At 43.8% G+C, this 20,123-nt stretch overlaps 1 protein-coding gene across 2 annotated transcripts in view; it reads right to left on the minus strand.

The window, feature by feature from the left end:
- Window positions 1-724: 724 nt before the first annotated feature.
- Window positions 725-20,123, minus strand: part of gabra2a (gamma-aminobutyric acid type A receptor subunit alpha2a) — a 37,993-nt gene continuing 18,594 nt past the window's right edge. The window contains exons 4-9 of one of the 2 annotated variants that reach the window (XM_061886039.1): window positions 17,939-18,159; window positions 16,199-16,281; window positions 13,213-13,356; window positions 7,209-7,361; window positions 1,950-2,152; window positions 727-1,622 (exon numbers count right to left, since the gene is read on the minus strand). In XM_061886039.1, coding sequence (XP_061742023.1) covers window positions 1,317-1,622; window positions 1,950-2,152; window positions 7,209-7,361; window positions 13,213-13,356; window positions 16,199-16,281; window positions 17,939-18,159 — 1,110 coding nt within the window. In that variant the 3' untranslated portion in view covers window positions 727-1,316. Of the gene's footprint in view, window positions 1,623-1,949; window positions 2,153-7,208; window positions 7,362-13,212; window positions 13,357-16,198; window positions 16,282-17,938; window positions 18,160-20,123 lie in introns of both variants that reach the window. The other variant, XM_061886040.1, reaches the window with a different exon arrangement.

A 20,123-nucleotide genomic window follows, 5' to 3' on the forward strand; every position in this document is an offset into this window, starting at 1 on the left:
ATATATATATATATAAAGGGAAACCTGTGAAAAAGGTTTGTAGGGATGATATACCTGCTGTGTTTTTTTCCTGACCCAACGTATGTATATATATATACATATACATATATATATATATATATATATATATATATATATATGCGTGTGTGTGTGTGTGTGTATATATATATTTATATCTGTATATACATATATATACCTATATATGTATATACATATGTATGTATGTATGTGTATATATGTATGTATATATATGAATATGTAAATATAAATATATATGGATGTATATATATGTGTGTGTGTGTGTGTGTGTATTTACTGTATCTATACATATATGAATGCGCACATATTTCTATATAAAATGTGTGTATATATGTGTATATGTATACACACATATATACATATATGTATATATGTGTATATATACACACATATAAATATATGTGTGTATATATACATATATGTTTATATATACACATAAATATACACACAAACATATATACACACATATACACATGTATACGTATTTACATATATATATGTGTATATATGTATATGTTTGTGTATATATACACACATACATGTTTATATATATATATACATATATACAAACTTTTATATATGTGCATATGTACACACACACACACATATATATATATATATTCATATATATAAATATTTTAATATGTAAATATGTGTGTATATATGTGTGTTTGTACACACACACACATATATATATATATATTCACATATAAATATTTACATAGAGTTTTGAAATATTTTTAAAAACAAGAAATCTGAACATGAGTTTGAATTGAATTTGCTAAGTGAATATTATTATTATCAAAGTTAATAATCCAGCCTGCATGTAACATTTTGACAAATTCTCACAAATTATTGTACTTCTTAATTATTCCACCCTGGAAAAAAAAAATATTACAGAAGGGAAGGGATTGGTATGGCCACATTCTCGAGAGAAAGGTGCATTTTGGAATGCAGTCTGCTGAAAATGATGGAAAGCGCCACTCTGTGGTCAAACTTGGAATTGCCACAAAATGCATTTTCAGATATTCAACACTCTACTGCCGTCTGTTGGACGAAGTGGATTTTTTTGGACACGTTTCCTGTGTCAGGTAAACCGCGACAAATGGGGCCATACGAATGACATTCCTACTGCATGTGTACCAGTAGTCAGTTATGAGTATAACAGCAAGTATTGTACGGTAGTTGGTAATGCTGACCCATGTGTTTGAGCAGCTGTTGGATTGTAAAAGTAAGTAGAAAATCCTGATCATCTTTTGGGAAGGAGTCCCCGAGGATCATTTGACATGCTCCCCGTCTTTAATGACCAGATCTCTGTTCAAGTAGGTGGCCCAGTAGACCAGGTTGAAGCTCCCAAACAGCACCGGGAACATGATGCGGGAGATTCGGTCGATCTTGCTGACGCTATTGAAGGTTTTCTTGTTGTGCTCGGGTCTCTTCTCCGACGAGGAAGCCTTGTTGGGATCGCCGGCGGCACACTTGGAGATTGTCGGCAGCGTGGAGTCCTTGGTGATGTTGGGGGCATAGTTGGCCACGGCCACGGCGTAGGCGTTGTTCTTCTTCACCACAGAGGATTCTTTTTTCTACGAGGTCAAACAATACTTCCGTAAATATTGGTACCTAGTGTGTGAATGTTGTCTGTCTATCTGTGTTGACCCTGGGATGAGGTGGCGACTTGTCCAGGGTGTATACCGCCCACCGCCCGTGTGCAGCTGGCATAGGCACCAGCACCCCCCGCGAACTCATAAGGGACAAGCGATAGAAAAAGGATGGATGGATGGACTTTGTGGTTGTAATGCATGTCTCTGGAGTAGCAAGCACATCAGACTCCAGAAGCTTCCCAACTGGCCTTCATTAAACTCCATTATCCTCTGATGCCTTCTAAAAAAAGAAGAGTGTGTCAGTCGTACCTTGTCATTGACCACGCTCTTCCCATCCCAGGCCCAGCCCCGCTTGGTGAAGTAGTTGACCGTGGCAAATTCAATGAGGGCCGAGAAGACAAATGCGTAGCACACAGCAATGAACCAGTCCATGGCTGTTGCATAGGCCACCTTGGGCAGGGAGTTGCGGGCACTGATACTAAGAGTTGTCATTGTCAGCACCGTTGTTACGCCTGCAATGAAGAGAGAAACATATATCACTATCAACCATGGCTGTAACTTTGGGCTGAAATGGTTTGGGAGTGTTTGAGTTATTAAGGTTACACCCGATCACTTCTCATACTCACAACATCACAACTCAAGGAAGAAGCAGCTACAATCACAGATAACGGTGTTCACTTTCTATGTTGAATGTACACAACTTGTATGAGCTAAGAATGTCAGACCCCCGGACAAGACAGAATCAGAATCAGAAACACTTTCATAATCCCCGAGGGGAAATTAAGATTTTCAGCGCAATCCCATTCAAGATCGGACAAACATTACAGGGAGACAGAACAGGATTGCTGACGGGTCTCCCAACTTGCGGTGCCCCTTACAAAAAAGGGGAGAAACTGGTAAACGCTATAGAGTTTTTTTCCCCTTGGCCTCAGTGTGGACCCCCTCTCTATGGGCCCACGCTTAGACTGATTTTTTTTTCCTGCCTCCCCACACCAACATTTACCTGTTCCTCCCCTTTTTTGTAAGGGGTGCCAGAAGTTGGCAGACCCGTTAGCGATCCTGTTCTGTCTCCCTGTAATGTTTGATCCTGTTCTGTCTCCCTGTAATGTTTGATCCTGTTCTGTCTCCCTGTAATGCTTGATCCTGTTCTGTCTCTCTGTAATGTTTGATCCTGTTCTGTCTCCCTGTAATGTTTGATCCTGTTCTGTCTCCCTGTAATGTTTGATCCTGTTCTGTCTCCCTTTGATGTTTGATCCTGTTCTGTCTCCTTGTAATGTTTGATCCTGTTCTGTCTCCCTGTAATGTTTAATCCTGTTCTGTCTCCCTGTGATGTTTGATCCTGTTCTGTCTCCCTGTAATGCTTGATCCTGTTCTGTCTCTCTGTAATGTTCGATCCTGTTCTGTCTCCCTGTAATGCTTGATCCTGTTCTGTCTCACTGTAATGTTTGATCCTGTTCTGTCTCCCTGTAATTTTTGATCCTGTTCTGTCTCCCTGTCATGTTTGATCCTGTTCTGTTTCCCTCTGTTTAATCCTGTTCTGTCTCCCTGTGATGTTTGATCCTGTTCTGTCTCCCTGTAATGCTTGATCCTCTTCTGTGTCCCTGTAATTTTTGATCCTGTTCTGTCTCCCTGTGATGTTTGATCCTGTTCTGTCTCCCTGTGATGTTTGATCCTCTTCTGTGTCCCTGTAATTTTTGATCCTGTTCTGTCTCCCTGTGATGTTTGATCCTGTTCTGTCTCCCTGTGATGTTTGATCCTCTTCTGTGTCCCTGTAATTTTTGATCCTGTTCTGTCTCCCTGTGATGTTTGATCCTGTTCTGTCTCCCTGTGATGTTTGATCCTGTTCTGTCTCCCTGTGATGTTTGATCCTCTTCTGTGTCCCTGTAAGTTTTGATCCTGTTCTGTCTCCCTGTGATGTTTGATCCTGTTCTGTCTCCCTGTGATGTTTGATCCTGTTCTGTCTCCTTGTAATGTTTGATCGGGTTCTGTCTCCCTGTAATGTTTAATCCTGTTCTGTCTCCCTGTAATGTTTAATCCTGTTCTTTCTCCCTGTGATGTTTAATTCTGTTCTGTCTCCCTGTAATGCTTGATCCTGTTCTATCTCTCTGTAATGTTTGTCTGATCTTGAATGGGATTGTGCTGAAAATCTTAATTTCCCCATGGGGATTAATAGATTCCATCCATCCATCCATCATCTTCCGCTTATCCGGGGTCGGGTCGCGGGGGCAGCAGCCTAAGCAGGGAAGCCTAGACTTCCCTCTCCCCAGCCACTTCGTCCAGCTCTTCCCGGGGGATCCGCGTTCCCAGGCCAGCCGGGAGACATAATCTTCCCAACGTGTCCTGGGTCTTCCCCGTGGCCTCCTACCGGTTGGACGTGCCCTAAACACCTCCCTAGGGAGGCGTTCGGGTGGCATCCTGACCAGATGCCCGAACCACCTCATCTGGCTCCTCTCCATGTGGAGGAGCAGCGGCTTTACTTTGAGTTCCTCCTGGATGGCAGAGCTTCTCACCCTATCTCTAAGGGAGAGACCCACCACACGGCGGAGGAAACTCATTTGGGCCGCTTGTACCCGTGATCTTGTCCTTTCGGTCATGACCCAAAGCTCATGACCATAGGTGAGGATGGGAACGTAGATCGACCGGTAAATTGAGAGCTTTGCCTTCCGGCTCAGCTCCTTCTTCACCACAACGGATCGATACAACGTCCGCATTACTGAAGACGCCACACCGATCCGCCTGTCGATCTCACCATCCACTCTTCTCTCACTCGTGAACAAGACTCCTAGGTACTTGAACTCCTCCACTTGGGGCAGGGTCTCCTCCCCAACCCAGAGATGGCATTCCACCCTTTTCCGGGCGAGAACCATGGACTCGGACTTGGAGGTGCTGATTCTCATTCCGGTCGCTTCACACTCGGCTGCGAACCGATCCAGTGAGAGCTGAAGATCCGGGATTAATCCGGAACTCTGGATTAATATATTATTTAACAAAATATATCTGATTCTGACTTCATTAAAACAAAAATAGTCTAGTTGTAATGGTGAAAAATGACAATGATTGCTAGAATTATCATTATTATTAGAAGAAGTACATAGTTGCATGTTTGGTATTCAAGTAATCCAGGTACAATACGGTCATATTGTAATATTTGCGGTAAATTACATTTTTTTTTAACAAATAAATAGAACCTTTTGATGAAAAAAAAGCATGTTTTATTGTCATTTTACGAGCTGATTTAGAACGATATTTAGAGAGAATCAACTTCTGCAGTTTAACTTTGAGTCGGCTCGTCTACTTTTAAAAACAGCAGAACTTTGGAACTGCTTGTGACTTTGTGGCTATGATAATGGTTTTACCATGGATTGTTAACGTGGACCCCGACTTAAACAAGTTGAACAACTTATTCAAGTCTTACTATTTAGTGGTCAATTGTAGGGAATATGTACTGTACTGTGCAATCTACTAATACAACTTTCAATCAACCAATCAAAAGGCTCATTATCAATAAACATGTGAAAACGCAACCCGACTGATTTCCGATAAAACACAGCAGAATTCAAACCGGAAACACTTGAATGGGACACGTGTCAAAAACAAGTGGACAGTCTGACATGGGCACTAAAGACCAACACAACAACCTTGGTCTACCTCAAAAGCTGACCATTCCAACTGTGAAAGTCTCACTCCTCTACCACAAATACTCACGGAACTAGCAGCATGTACACAAAACTAGAAGTATAGAGTATACAGGAAATCTAATCCTTCCCTGGGCTTTGATACCAAGTCCACTACTGCCACACCTTTTGGTACCAAGGGTGAAAGAAGAGATCGCAAGCAAACGTTTTCATGTTGACGCAGTTTGGTTTTTCCGATAACGACCAATGTTGTATGTTGAAGGGTTTCGGTTTGGTGGCTGCAGGATTAGGTCTCTGCTTTTTGCAGACGATGTGGTCCTCATGGCTTCATCTGGCCAGGATCTTCAGCTCTCGCTGGATCTGTTCGTAGCCGAGTGTGAAGTGACCGGGATGAGAATCAGCGCCTCCATGTCCCGAGTCCATGGTTCTCGCCCGGAAAAGGATGGAGCGCCATCTCCGGGTTGGGGAGGAGATCCTGCACCAAGTGGAGAAGTTCAAGTACCTCGGAGTCTTGTCCACGAGTGAGGCCAGAGTGGATTGTGAGGGATCGGTGCGGCGTCTTCAGTAATGCGGACGCTGTATCGATCCGTTGTGGTGAAGAAGGAGCTGAGCCGGAAGGCAAAGCTCTCAATTTACCGGTCGATCTACGTTCCCATCCTCACCTATGGTCATGAGCTTTGGGTTATGACCGAAAGGACAAGATGATAGGTTTTCTCCGCCGGGTGGTGGGTCTCTCCTTTAGAGATAGGGTGAGAAGCTCTGTCATTCGGGAGGAACTCAAAGTAAAGCCGCTGCTCCTCCACATGGAGAGGAGCCAGATGAGGTGGTTCGGGCATCTGGTCAGGATGCCACCTGAACGCCTCCCTAGGGAGGTGTTTAGGGAACATCAATCAATCAATGTTTACTTATATAGCCCTAAATCACTAGTGTCTCAAAGGGCTGCACAAACCACTACGACATCCTCGGTAGGCCCACATTAGGGCAAGGAAAACTCACACCCAGTGGGACATCGGTGACAATGAGGACTATGAGAACCTTGGAGAGGAGGAAAGCAATGGATGTCGAGCGGGTCTAACATGATACTGTGAAAGTTCAATCCATAATGGATCCAACACAGTCGCGAGAGTCCAGTCCAAAGCGGATCCAACACAGCAGCGAGAGTCCCGTTCACAGCGTAGCCAGCAGGAAACCATCCCAAGCGGAGGCGGATCAGCAGCGCAGAGATGTCCCCAGCCGATACACAGGCAAGCAGTACATGGCCACCGTATCGGACCGGACCCCCTCCACAAGGGAGAGTGGGACATAGAAGAAAAAGAAAAGAAACGGCAGATCAACTGGTCTAAAAAGGGAGTCTATTTAAAGGCTAGAGTATACAAATGAGTTTTAAGGTGAGACTTAAATGCTTCTACTGAGGTGGCATCTCCAACTGTTACCGGGAGGGCATTCCAGAGTACTGGAGCCCGAACGGAAAACGCTCTATAGCCCGCAGACTTGTTTTGGGCTTTGGGAATCATTAATAAGCCGGAGTCCTTTGAACGCAGATTTCTTGCCGGGACATATGGTACAATACAATCGGCAAGATAGGCTGGAGCTAGACCGTGTAGTATTTTATACGTAAGTAGTAAAACCTTAAAGTCACATCTTAAGTGCACAGGAAGCCATCCGACCGGTAGGAGGCCACGGGGAAGACCCAGGACACGTTGGGGAGACTAGGTCTCCCGGCTGGCCTGGGAACGCCTCGGGATCCCCCGGGAAGAGCTGGACAAAGTGGTTGGGGAGAGGGAAGTCAGGGCTTCCCTGCTTAGGCTGCTGCCCCCGCGACCCGACCTCGGATAAGCGGAAGAAGATGAAAAGAATATGGATGTTGTATGTCATCCGTAGGCATAACCGACAGCTTTTATGTGAAAAAAATTAGTGAAGTTAATGGACTCACCAAATACAGTTCTGGCAGGAACAGACTCTCGGTTCAGCCAAAAAGAGACTTGGGAAAGGATGACCGTCATGATACATGGCAAGTATGTCTGGATCACAAAGTAGCCGATTTTCCTCTTCAAGTGGAAGTGGGCAGTCATGACCGTGTATTCACCTGGGGGGAGATTCACAACCTTCATCAACGGTAACATTTACTTGCTACTAGGGTGGTGCCCATACCAATGTTTTGGTACCGGTACCAAAATATGTTTTTATATTTTTCTAAATAAAGGGGAGCACAAAAAATGTCATTGTTGTCTTTATTTGAACAAAAAAAAATCAGTCAAGCACAGGTACACATTAGAGATTAAAAATTGGATTAAAGCCATTAAAAAAACATTCACACTAAATATGACTATAGTTAATTGATTGTAATTAACGAGATCATTTGAACCCCTGATTATGATTACCAATATTTTAGTACCGGTACCAGTACCAAAATGTATTTAGATACTTTGACAGTTTTCTTAATAAAGAGGACCACAATAAATGTCATTATTGTCTTAGGGTACATTAAACTTTTATTATTGCAATTTAGTCCTTCAATAAAATGTTGAACATTTTATTGTCTTTTAGTAGTAAGTAAACAAACAAAGACTCCGAATTAGTTTGCAGCAACATATTGTGTCATTTATACACCTATTATTTTATACACATTATGAGGGACAAACTGTAAAAAAACTATAAGGTTATATATGTGAAGAATTGTTGTACATACTTGGGTATCATAGCAGAGTTTGTTTTGTTCATCATTTTATAATGTAGTAATTATACGCACAACGCTGAAAAGCCAGCATCTGTGATAGTATTGGACTGTAAAAGATATCACCACAGGAGCTCAAGAACACTTCAGAAAACCCCTGTCAGTAACTACAATTGGTCGCTACGTCTTTGAGTGCAAGTTAAAACTCTAAAATGCAAAGCCAAAGCCATTTATCAACAACACCCAGAAACGCCGCCAGCTTCACTGGGCCCCGAGCTCACCTAAGAAAGACTGATTCAAAGTGGAAAAGTCTTCTGTGGTCTGATCAGTCCACATTTTAAACTTTTTTTGGTAACTGTGTACGTTGTGTACTCTGGGCCAAAAGGGAAAAGAACCCTCCGGATTGTTCTAGGCGCAAAGTGTAGAAGCCAGAAACTGTGATGGTATGGGTGTGTAAAGGATATCACCACATGGGCTCAAGAACCCTTCAGACAACCCCTGTCAGGAACTACAGTTGGTCACTACATCTGTGAGTGGAAGTTAAAACTCTAAAATGCAAAGCCAAAGCCATTTATCAACAACACCCAGAAACGCCGCCAGCTTCGCTGGGCCCTGAGCTCATCTTAGATAGACTGGTGGAAGGAGGAAAAGTGTTATGTGGTCTGACCAGTCCACATTTCTAACTGTTTTTGGTAACTGTGGACATTGTGTACTCCGGGCCAAAGAGGAAAAGAACCATCCAGATGGTTCTAGGCACAAAGCGTAAAAGCCAGCATCTGTGATGGTATGGGGGTGTAAAGGATATCACCACATGGGCTCAAGAACACTTCAGAAAACCCCTGTCAGTAACTACAGTTGGTCGCTACATCTGTGAGTGCAAGTTAAAACTCTACAATGCAAAGTCAAAGCCGTTTATCAACAACACCCAGAAATTCCGCCAGCTTCGCTGGGCCCCGAGCTCATCTAAGATAGACTGATGGAAAGTGGAAAAGTCTTCTGTGGTCTGACCAGTCCACATTTCAACTTGTTTTTGGAAACTGTGGACGCCGTGTCCACTGGACCAAAGAGGAAAAGAACAATCCGGATTGTTCTAAATGCGAAGTGTACAAGACAGCATGTGTGATGGTATGGGGGTGTATTAGTGCCCAAGGCATGGGTAACTTACACATCTGTGAAGGCACCACTAATGCTGAAAGGTACATACAACTTTTGGAGCAACATATGTTGTCATCCAAGCAACGTTATCATGGACGCCCCTGCTTATTTCAGCAAGACAATGCCAAGCCAAGTGTTACAACAGCGTGGCTTCATAGTAAAAGAGTGCGGGTACTAGACTGGCCTGCCTGTAGTCCAGACATTGAAAACAACTTCACTGCTTTTGGGGTTTTGTACAAATAAATCAGCGTTCTCTATATCCAACATTATGTATTCTTCTAATAAAACTGTTTTGCAACGCTGTTAGTGAAAGAAGCATACTTTTAGAGTCATTTTCTAGACAACAACTCAGACATGCATCTGGGGACCATGCAACCGAGACACTGCTGGCATTTTTTTTTTTAAATATCCTTCGTTTTTGTCATTTTAGATGTATTATTAAAATAGGAGCGATATATTAAAATATACCTTTTATGGTACTTGATAATTGATGGACTGTGGAGGCGCTCTGCATGTGATGCAAGAGTAATAAGTGAGGTGTGAGTGACCATCTTGTGCTGACAATAGTGCAAGTGGAAGGTGGAGGTGAAGAAAAAAAAATGCAGTTTGAGATATCCAAGCTCAGGGAGCCAAAGGTAAAGACGTCTTTTGTAACTGAACAGTGGAAAAGATTCGAGCTACCATCCAATCTTGCTGATTGTGTTGTAACGTACCATATGTCCCGGCAACACATCTGCCTTCAAAGGACTCCGGCTTATGAGTGATTCCCAGAGCCCAAAACAAGTCTGCGGGCTATAGAGCGTTTTCTATTGGGCTCCAGTACTCTGGAATGTTCTACCGGGAACAGTTCGAGATGCTACCTCAGTAGAAGCATTTAAGTCCCATCTTAAAACTCATTTGTATACTCTAGCCTTTAAATAGACTCCCTTTTTAGACCAGTTGATTCACCGTTTCTTCCTCTCCTTTGTGGAGGTGGGGGGGGGGGGCAGATTTGGTACTGGACCCAATGTGGACCACTCATCTGTGCATCAGTTGGGGACGTCTCTGTGCTCCTGACCTGTCTCCACTCGGGATGGACTCCTGCTGGCCCCACTATGGACTGGACTCTCACTATTATGTTAGATCCACTATGGACTGGACTCCCACTATTATGTTAGATCCACTATGGACTGGACTTTCACACAATTATGTTAAATCCACTATGGACTGTCCATCCATCCATTTTCTACCGCTTATTCCCTGTTTTTGGGGTCGCGGGGGGCGCTGGACTCTCACTATTATGTTAGATCCACTATGGACTGGACTCTCACTATTATGTTAGATCCACTATGGACTGGACTCTCACAATATTATGTTAGATCCACTATGGACTAGACTCTCCCACTATTATGTTAGATCCACTATGGACTGGACTCTCACTATTATGTTGGATCCACTATGGACTGGACTCTCACTATTATGTTAGATCCACTATGGACTGGACTCTCACTATTATGTTAGATCCACTATGGACTGAACTCTCACTATTATGCTAGATCCACTATGGACTGGACTCTCACTATTATGTTAGATCCACTATGGACTGGACTCTCACTATTATGTTAGATCCACTATGGACTGGACTCCCACTATTATGTTGGATCCACTATGGACTGGACTCTCACTATTATGTTAGATCCACTATGGACTGGACTCTCACTATTATGTTAGCTCCACTATGGACTGGACTCTCACACTATTATGTTAGATCCACTATGGACTGGACTCTCACTATTATGTTAGATCCACTATGGACTGGACTCTCACTATTATGTTAGATCCACTATGGACTGGACTCTCACTATTATGTTAGATCCACTATGGACTGGACTCTCACTATTATGTTAGATCCACTATGGACTGGACTCTCACTATTATGTTAGCTCCACTATGGACTGGACTCTCACACTATTATGTTAGATCCACTATGGGCTGGACTCTCACACTATTATGTTAGATCCACTATGGACTGGACTCTCACACTATTATGCTAGATCCACTATGGACTGGACTCTCACTATTATGTTAGATCCACTATGGACTGGACTCTCACTATTATGTTAGATCCACTATGGACTGGACTCTCACTATTATGTTAGATCCACTATGGACTGGACTCACACAATTATGTTGGATCCACTATGGACTGGACTCTCACTATTATGTTAGATCCAATATGGACTGGACTCTCACTATTATGTTAGATCCACTATGGACTGGACTCTCACTATTATGTTAGATCCACTATGGACTGGACTCACACAATTATGTTGGATCCACTATGGACTGGACTCTCACTATTATGTTAGATCCAATATGGACTGGACTCTCACTATTATGTTAGATCCACTATGGACTGGACTCTCACTATTATGTTAGATCCAATATGGACTGGACTCTCACTATTATGTTGGATCCACTATGGACTGGACTCTCACTATTATGTTGGATCCACTATGGACTGGACTCTCACTATTATGTTAGATCCACTATGGACTGGACTCTCACTATTATGTTAGATCCACTATGGACTGGACTCTCACTATTATGTTAGATCCACTATGGACTGGACTCTCACTATTATGTTAGATCCAATATGGACTGGACTCTCACTATTATGTTGGATCCACTATGGACTGGACTCTCACTATTATGTTGGATCCACTATGGACTGGACTCTCACTATTATGTTAGATCCACTATGGACTGGACTCCCACTATTGTGTCGGATCCACTATGGACTGGACTCTCACTATTATGTTTGATCCACTATGGACTGGACTTTCACTATCATGTTAGATCCACTATGGACTGGACTCTCACTATTATGTTAGATCCACTATGGACTGGACTCTCACTATTATGTTAGATCCACTATGGACTGGACTCTCACTATTATGTTAGATCCACTATGGACTGGACTCTCACTATTATGTTAGATCCACTATGGACTGAACTCTCACACAATTATGTTAGATCCACTATGGACTGGACTCTCACTATTATGTTAGATCCACTATGGACTGGACTCTCACTATTATGTTACATCCACTATGGACTGGACTCTCACTATTATGTTAGATCCACTATGGACTGGACTCTCACTATTATGTTAGATCCACTATGGACTGAACTCTCACACAATTATGTTAGATCCACTATGGACTGGACTCTCACTATTATGTTAGATCCACTATGGACTGGACTCTCACTATTATGTTACATCCACTATGGACTGGACTCTCACACTATTATGTTAGATCCACTATGGACTGGACTCTCACACTATTATGTTAGATCCACTATGGACTGGACTCTCACACTATTATGCTAGATCTACTCAATGTCCATTGCACCGTTCACCCAGGCCCTGGTTTCCTCCAAAGTTTCTCATTATCATCCCATTGGGTTGAGTTTTTCCTTGCCCTGATGTGGGATCTGAGCCAAGGATGTTGTTGTGACTTGTGCAGCAGCCTTTTGAGACATTTGTGATTTAGGGCTAGATGTATTTACACTTTGTTTACACATCTTCAACCGCTTATCCAGAATCGGGTCGCAGGGACAACAGCTCCAGCAGAGACCCCCAGACTTCCCTCTCCAGAGCAACATTAGCAACTTCCTCCTGGAGGATCCTGAAGCGTTCCCAGGCCAGAGAGGAGATGTAATCCCCCAACTGGTCCTTGGCCTGCCGTGGGGTCTCCTCCCAGAGGTGCAAGGAGGACCTCCCTAGGGAGACGCTGGTGAGGCATCCGCATGAGATGCCTGAACCACCTAAGCTGGCTCCTTTCCAAACGAAGGAGCGGCGGCTCTACTTGGGATCTCTCTCGGGTGACTGAACTTCTCACCCTATCTCTAAGGGAGATGCCAGCCACCCTTCTGAGGAAACTCATTTTGACTGCTTGTATCCACCATCTTACTCTTTCGGTCATGACCCACACTTCAAGACCATGGGTGAGAGTAGAACTGTACGGTAAAGGGATTGATTGATTCTAATGCTCACAAATCCTGCTCTTCAAATACATTTCCAATGATTTTTTTTCATTGCTGAGCCATTCTAAGAACTGCTTACCAGTGCTGGATTTAATGGTCTCCTTCCCCACTGTTTGGCCCTCCAAGTCGTACTGGTTGAGTCGGGATCCATCAGCTGCCACCACCACAGACTGGGAGGCGTTCCGTGTCCAGATGTAGGTAACTTCAGTCTTTGTGTAGGCATCTGGAGGACAGAAACACAACCATCAACTAAGCAACTACTGTGTACAAAACCCTTTTATGGTTTTAGCCAATTGACATATTGCTTGTTCTCTAAATGAGGATTACGGTATGTTTGTCATGGAAAGAAATTCAGTCGAGGCATAACAAAAACCGATTCCCAGAACAGTCATATAAATGTCCCTAAGGCAGTCCTGTTTGCAACGGTCAGTGCAAAACCCAAAAGCAATGAAGTTGTCAAAACCGAATACAACGATTTGCAAATCCTTTTCAACTTATATTCAATTGACTCGACTAGGGGTACAAAAGCAGCTTCCGTGTAATACTCAGTCGTCCACAAACAAGGACGGGGCGAGGGTCACCACTTTGTCAACAAATACCTGAGCAAATCGGGAACGGTGGTTCTCTGGAGAAAATCGAGCATAAATTATGTATTGCAGGATTTCTGTTAGTTTTAAGGCTCCATTAGTTCCTGTTTCTGTGCACCCTTGTTTGTTTTAGTTTCCATGGCGACTTTTTAGTTTCACCCGCCTCTGGTGTTCGGGACACGCACCTGCTCTAATCAAGAGAACATTATTCAAGCCGGTCTCTGCCACTCAGTCGTCCTGGCGTCGCTGCTTGTTTTCGTGCGATGCCACACTTCACGTTGCTCGATTCATGCTGTGTCTGTCAGGCTTGGACTTGGTCTTGGTTTGTTTTCCCGAGGTGCAAAGCGAATGGAGTGGAAACGGCGTGAAGGAAAAGACATCTTTATTTTAACACTAAAACTAAAAACAGGAACCAACAAAAAGCGCACACAATGGCGGTACAAAAAAACTGGGCTATGAAACAAAAGACTAACACAAAGGCTGTAAACTACAAACATGAAACAAAAACACTTGCACAGTGGCATGAATAACAAAAACTAACGTGGACAAAATGGACAGCATTGCAAGGCATGAGGCTTCACGGTGGCAGAGGGGTTAGTGCGTCTGCCTCACAATACGAAGGTCCTGCAGTCCTGGGTTCAAATCCAGGCTCGGGATCTTTCTGTGTGGAGTTTGCATGTTCTCCCCGTGAATGCGTGGCTTCCCTCCGGGTACTCCGGCTTCCTCCCACCTCCAAAGACATGCACCTGGGGATAGGCCCCTCCCACCTTCAAAGACATGCACCTGGGGATAGGCCCCTCCCACCTCCAAAGACATGCACCTGGGGATAGGCCCCTCCCACCTCCAAAGACATGCACCTGGGGATAGGCCCCTCCCACCTTCAAAGACATGCACCTGGGGATAGGCCCCTCCCACCTCCAAAGACATGCACCTGGGGATAGGTTGATTGGCAACACTAAATTGGCCCTAGTGTGTGAATGTGAGTATGAATGTTGTCCGTCTATCTGTGTTGGCCCTGCGATGAGGTAGCGACTTGTCCAGGGTGTACCCTGCCTTCCGCCTGATTGTAGCTGAGATAGGCGCCAGCGCCCCCCGCAACCCTGCAAGGGAATAAGCGGTAGAAAATGGATGGATGGATGGATGCAAGGCATGAAGCAGATAATCGAGGGCGTGAGTGAGGTGATGTTGCCAGACGGACTACCTGGTAACTGTGGCTTAAATAATGAACATGATAAGTGAAAACAGGTGTGAGACAAGACAGGTGAACTGATTGGTCGTCATGGTAACAAAACAGGGAGTGGAAAAAAAAGGAACTTAGATTTATTGAGAAAATAAATATGTTCCTACCTGCCAGTCTTGTCCGGAATAGTCCGATTGCATCCCGGAAGAACAAACCTCGCAGTAAGCTACGATGTGTTAGAAATGGCAACGGCAGAGAATGCGTGTGCACGTACGAGCCAGTCTGTCCCGCAACGACAGAATGGAGAAAAGAAGGCGCTTCTTGACTACAATAGGAACTTGCGCAAAGTTCTTCGGGTCGCACTTGGGGGGGAAAAAAAACTTCAAAATTCCAAACAACTCGTTTCCAGGAAAAATGAAGGAAAGCAAGATTGTTTTATGAATATCTGATATTGATTTCAAATTCCCCGATCCCAAATACCCAGAATAAGGGACCGATAGGTAAGGAAAGTTGTTTTTTTGCAGTGTAGCTACCCTAGTTATTGTCAGAGACTGGTAGAATAAATAGGAGCATTTTATTTCAGCTAACATGAACTATTGATGTTGTGCTTGTTAGAATATTTCTATTCAAATTATCACAAAAACTTTGTGATACTTTGTGAAGACCGAAAGCTGTCTTTAAAACCTACCAGTAGTAAGACTCGTAAAACTCCACTGGGCGGGGGGAGGCAACATGAAGGTGTTCCTGTTTCTTTCATGGATTATAATCAACAGAAATATATTGTTTTAACCCAGGGACTATAAAAGCGAAGATGAAGCGGGACCAGAATCCCCTCCAGGCGACCTCTTTTTGAACTATTTTAAGGACGTCTTTGAACTGTTTCACGAACCCTTTTTTTGAACTCGTTTACGACCTTTTCTGTGAAGTGTTTACAACCTTTTCTTTCGAACTGTTCCGTAACCCAAGGCAACGCTGTTTACGACCCACTTCCCTCTAAAAGCAGCCGTGGACATGTGGTCGGAGAAAATCCAAATAAAGGGAGGAGGGATACAATCTTTAGGCAGAGCGTGGGTGAGACTGTAAGAGGTTACAGGTCCACACATTTTCTCCTCAATTGACCCAAATTGAATTCTGTCTCTGTTTAATTCTTTGCCTCTGGTCTTGTTTAATAGCTGTCATCAGTGTTTGAACCTGACAGTGCTATTTGTTGATAAAAAATGTTGAATATTTAACAGGCTGTCCTAATTGCATATGTGCATATAATGATGTGATTGGCAACTGCAATGTTTCAAACTTACAGCTGCCAAACTTGAGAGGACAAGAGTGCGAGTCCATGGGGAAGTCTTCCAGGTGCATGGGACATTCCGCCTGGACGGTCAGTCTGCGGGGGGAACAACAAGTAAATTCAATTCTGGGTTGCAGAAATTATTGACAGAAGACATGTAACGAGGGTTGTTCAATATACCGGAACTAGTACAGTACTGGGGTACTAATGATTAATATTCGGTACTATATTGCCACTAAAAAGTACCGGTCCCCGCCCACATTTTTATTTTAACGGGCATGACGACGTGTCCTCACGTTTTCAGCCCAGAATATTTCCGGCTATTTCCGCAGATCCGAGGTCGGATGACGTCGGCGTCGTAACGCCTCTGCACTCTGACCATGTTATTAGAGCAGTCATACTGGAAATATGCAACAATTAGAAAGAAAATGTGCTGTTTTTTAAATGCTTGGCTTTTGTTATGCATTTTAAATCATAAATAAATAGCTCACTGGATCGGTTCTCCGCTGAGTGTGAAGCGACTGGGATGGGAATCAGCACCTCCAAGTCCGAGTCAGTGGTTCTCGTCCTGAAAAGGGTGGAGTGCCATCTCCACGTTGGGGAGGAGATCTTGCCCCAAGTGGAGGAGTTCAAGTACCTTGGAGTCTTCTTCACGAGTGAGGGAAGAGTGGATCGTGAGATCGACAGGCGGATCAGTAATGCGGACGTTGTATCGATGAGCCGGAAGGCAATGCTCTCAATTTACCGGTCGATCTATGTTCCCATCCTCACCTATGGTCATGCGCTCTGGGTCATGACCGAAAGGACAAGATCACGGGTACAAGCGCCCCAAATGAGTTTCCTCCCCCAGGTGGCGGGTCTCTCCCTTAGAGATAGGGTGAGAAGCTCTGCCATCCGGGAGGAACTCAAAGTAAAGCTGCTGCTCCTCCACATGGAGAGGAGCCAGATGAGGTGGTTCGGGCTTCTGGTCAGGATGCCACCCGAACGCCTCCCGAGGGAGGTGTTTAGGGCACGTCCAACCGGTAGGAGGCCACGGGGAAGACCCAGGACACGTTGGGAAGACTATGTCTCTCGGCTGGCCTGGGAACGCCATGGGATCCTCCGGGAAAAGCTGGATAAAGTGCCTGGAGAGAGGGAAGTCTAGGCTTCTCTGCTTAGGCTGCTATCGACCCGATCTCAGATAAATGGAAGACGATGGATGGATGGTTTGTTTGTATGTTTAGCACCTAGCAATGCTGCTAATGCTATACTATCGCAATAAAGCTACATCTGTTTTTCTCACTCGGCTTCTAAAACTTATTGCTCATCCTCTTTGTGTTCGGCCTCAAAAATGTAAAGTTCTGGATCAAAATGTTCCCGAAGTAACCATTGTTGACTGCTCGATTAACATTGCTGTTGATGGGGAAGGGATCTGCGGTTCCTCACCAGTCACGTGACTGGCTTCTTCATTATTTCTCAAAATTGCTCGGGAATCTCCGAGAGATTGATACTATTTTGATCATTTCTGTTTACTCGCAAACTTTGGAAGTATTTTTTCGGTTCATAAATCAGATAAATATGATAATAGCTTTAATATCGAGGCAACTTCTTTTTCACTCCCACGCTACTTTAAAAGACATTTTTACTCCCAAACCAAGTGGGCTTCATCAGTCCACGGTCATTGACTTAGATCTGGTCAGCTATAGTCTCTGAGGCCAAGTCCTACACTTCTGGCCTCCATTTCAATGTAACTACATGAAGGTTGGCGGGTGACCTCATAGTGTAGAGCAGCGTTCCGTCCTCCATGATCCTCAGCAGTTTGTTGGGCATTGTCATATTGTGGGCCACCGACTTCTTCCCATTGTGAAAGAAGGTGTCGGGGGTCCAGATCTTACTGGCCATCAAGTTGTTGAGAGGCAGAATGTTCATAGGGCCATGGAACTTCAATCTTTCATCCTTCCAACTCTGGCGGAAAAAAACATCCACGGTGTATTCCTGAAAGTGAAAGAAACGGGATTAGGGTAAAATATATATTTGTTTCAAGTAGGTTTTTGAATAAATGTTAGCTAATTGAAAAAATGCAATTATAGTTTTAGTACGTCTTTCATTAGTGTGCGCCGTTATTAAAATTGCTGTGTTTTTCCTTCAATACATTTGGGCGCCATTTTTAGAACCTTGCGTGCAAGAAAAGTCGGCGTATTTTGCAGGCGCGTCAATTATGGCCAAAAAAAGTTTATATTTTTGGGGTCCTGAAAATGAAATGAAAAAAAATTGTCTCTCTAGCGCCACCTTTAAAAACGAGAAAAAATTAGCCCCTCCTAACAGTTTCTCGAATGGACACGAAAATGACAGGAGACCTCGATCTTGACGGCACACGGATAAAAGTCTCAGGAACCCATGCCTGAAAACAAAAAAGGAAGTCGGCCATCTTGGTTTTTGTTTACCATTTTTATGCGGAAAAAAAGGGGTCTCTCGTATATTTAGTATTGTGTATTATTATATATATATTGTACATATATATATATACAATAAAACCTAGAGCAACATCACCCTCTTGTGGAACTGTGCCGTCACAACTCCCCCTGCAAACAGCACAGTTGTTTACCATTTTTATGCGGGGAAAAAAGGGGTCTCTCGTATATTTAGTATTGTGTATTATTATATATATTGTACATATGTATAATAAAACCTAGAGCAACATCACCCTCTTGTGGAACTGTGCCGTCACTACTCCCCCTGCAAACAGCACAGTTGTTTACCCTTTTTAATGCGGGAAAAAAGGGGTCTCTCGTATATTTAGTATTGTGTATTATTATATATATTGTACATATGTATAATAAAACCTAGAGCAACATCACCCTCTTGTGGAACTGTGCCGTCACTACTCCCCCTGCAAACATCACAGTTGTTTACCATTTTTATGCGGGGAAAAAAGGGGTCTCTCGTATATTTAGTATTGTGTATTATATATATTGTACATATGTATAATAAAACCTAGAACAACATCACCCTCTTGTGGAACTGTGCCGTCACTACTCCCCCCTGCAAACATCACAGGCAAGTGGACTTTCTCACTTCAAGATCACAGAAGACCCGTGGACCCACACTGTCTGATGCTGGCTTATGCTCCACAGGATCACCCCAGGGGAGGGTCCTGTATCCCCCCTCCATTAAGTTTGCAGACGACTCGGTCATAGTCAAAGAGTCAGACCACGGTCCTGTTCTGGAGAACTTCATCACATGTGCGATGATTCATGCCTGGAGCTTTTTTTTTTTACTTTTAATCTCAATGCATTCATGATGGTAAGTGTTGCCAATCAACCTATCCCCAGGTGCATGTCTTTGAAGGTGGGAGTGGCCTATCCCCAGGTGCATGTCTTTGGAGGTGGGAGGGGCCTATTTCCAAGTGCATGTTTATGGCGGGGAGAGGAAGCCGGAGTACCCGGAGGGAACCCACGCAGTCACGGGGAGAACATGCAAACTCCACACAGAAAGATCCCGAGCCCGGGATTGAACTCAGGACTACTCAGGACCTTCGTATTGTGAGGCACATGCACTAACCCCTCCTCCTCCGTGTGGTGAAATATGAAGGCTAACAACTTAAGCTGTACATCAAGCAAGAATGGGAAATAATTCCACTTCAAAAATGTGTCTCCTCAGTTCCCAAACCTTGACTGAGTGTTGTTAAAAGGAAAGGCCATGTAACACACTGGTAAAAATGCCCCTCTCACAACTTTTTTCCTATGTGTTGCTGCCATTAGATTCTAAGTTTGTGATTATTTGCACAAAAAACTATGTATTTACCATTTACACAACGTGCCAACTTCGTTGGTTTTGGCTTTTGTACCATGCAGACCCCCAATGTCTTATCAGAGAATAACATTCTATTCTTTCTGGAGAACATCTTCTACAGTGGTGTAAAAAACATCGGCAGGCCATTATGATCCAGAAATAGGAAA

This window comes from Nerophis ophidion, linkage group LG24 (assembly GCF_033978795.1).
Source record: "Nerophis ophidion isolate RoL-2023_Sa linkage group LG24, RoL_Noph_v1.0, whole genome shotgun sequence".
NCBI classification, from domain to species: domain Eukaryota; kingdom Metazoa; phylum Chordata; class Actinopteri; order Syngnathiformes; family Syngnathidae; genus Nerophis; species Nerophis ophidion.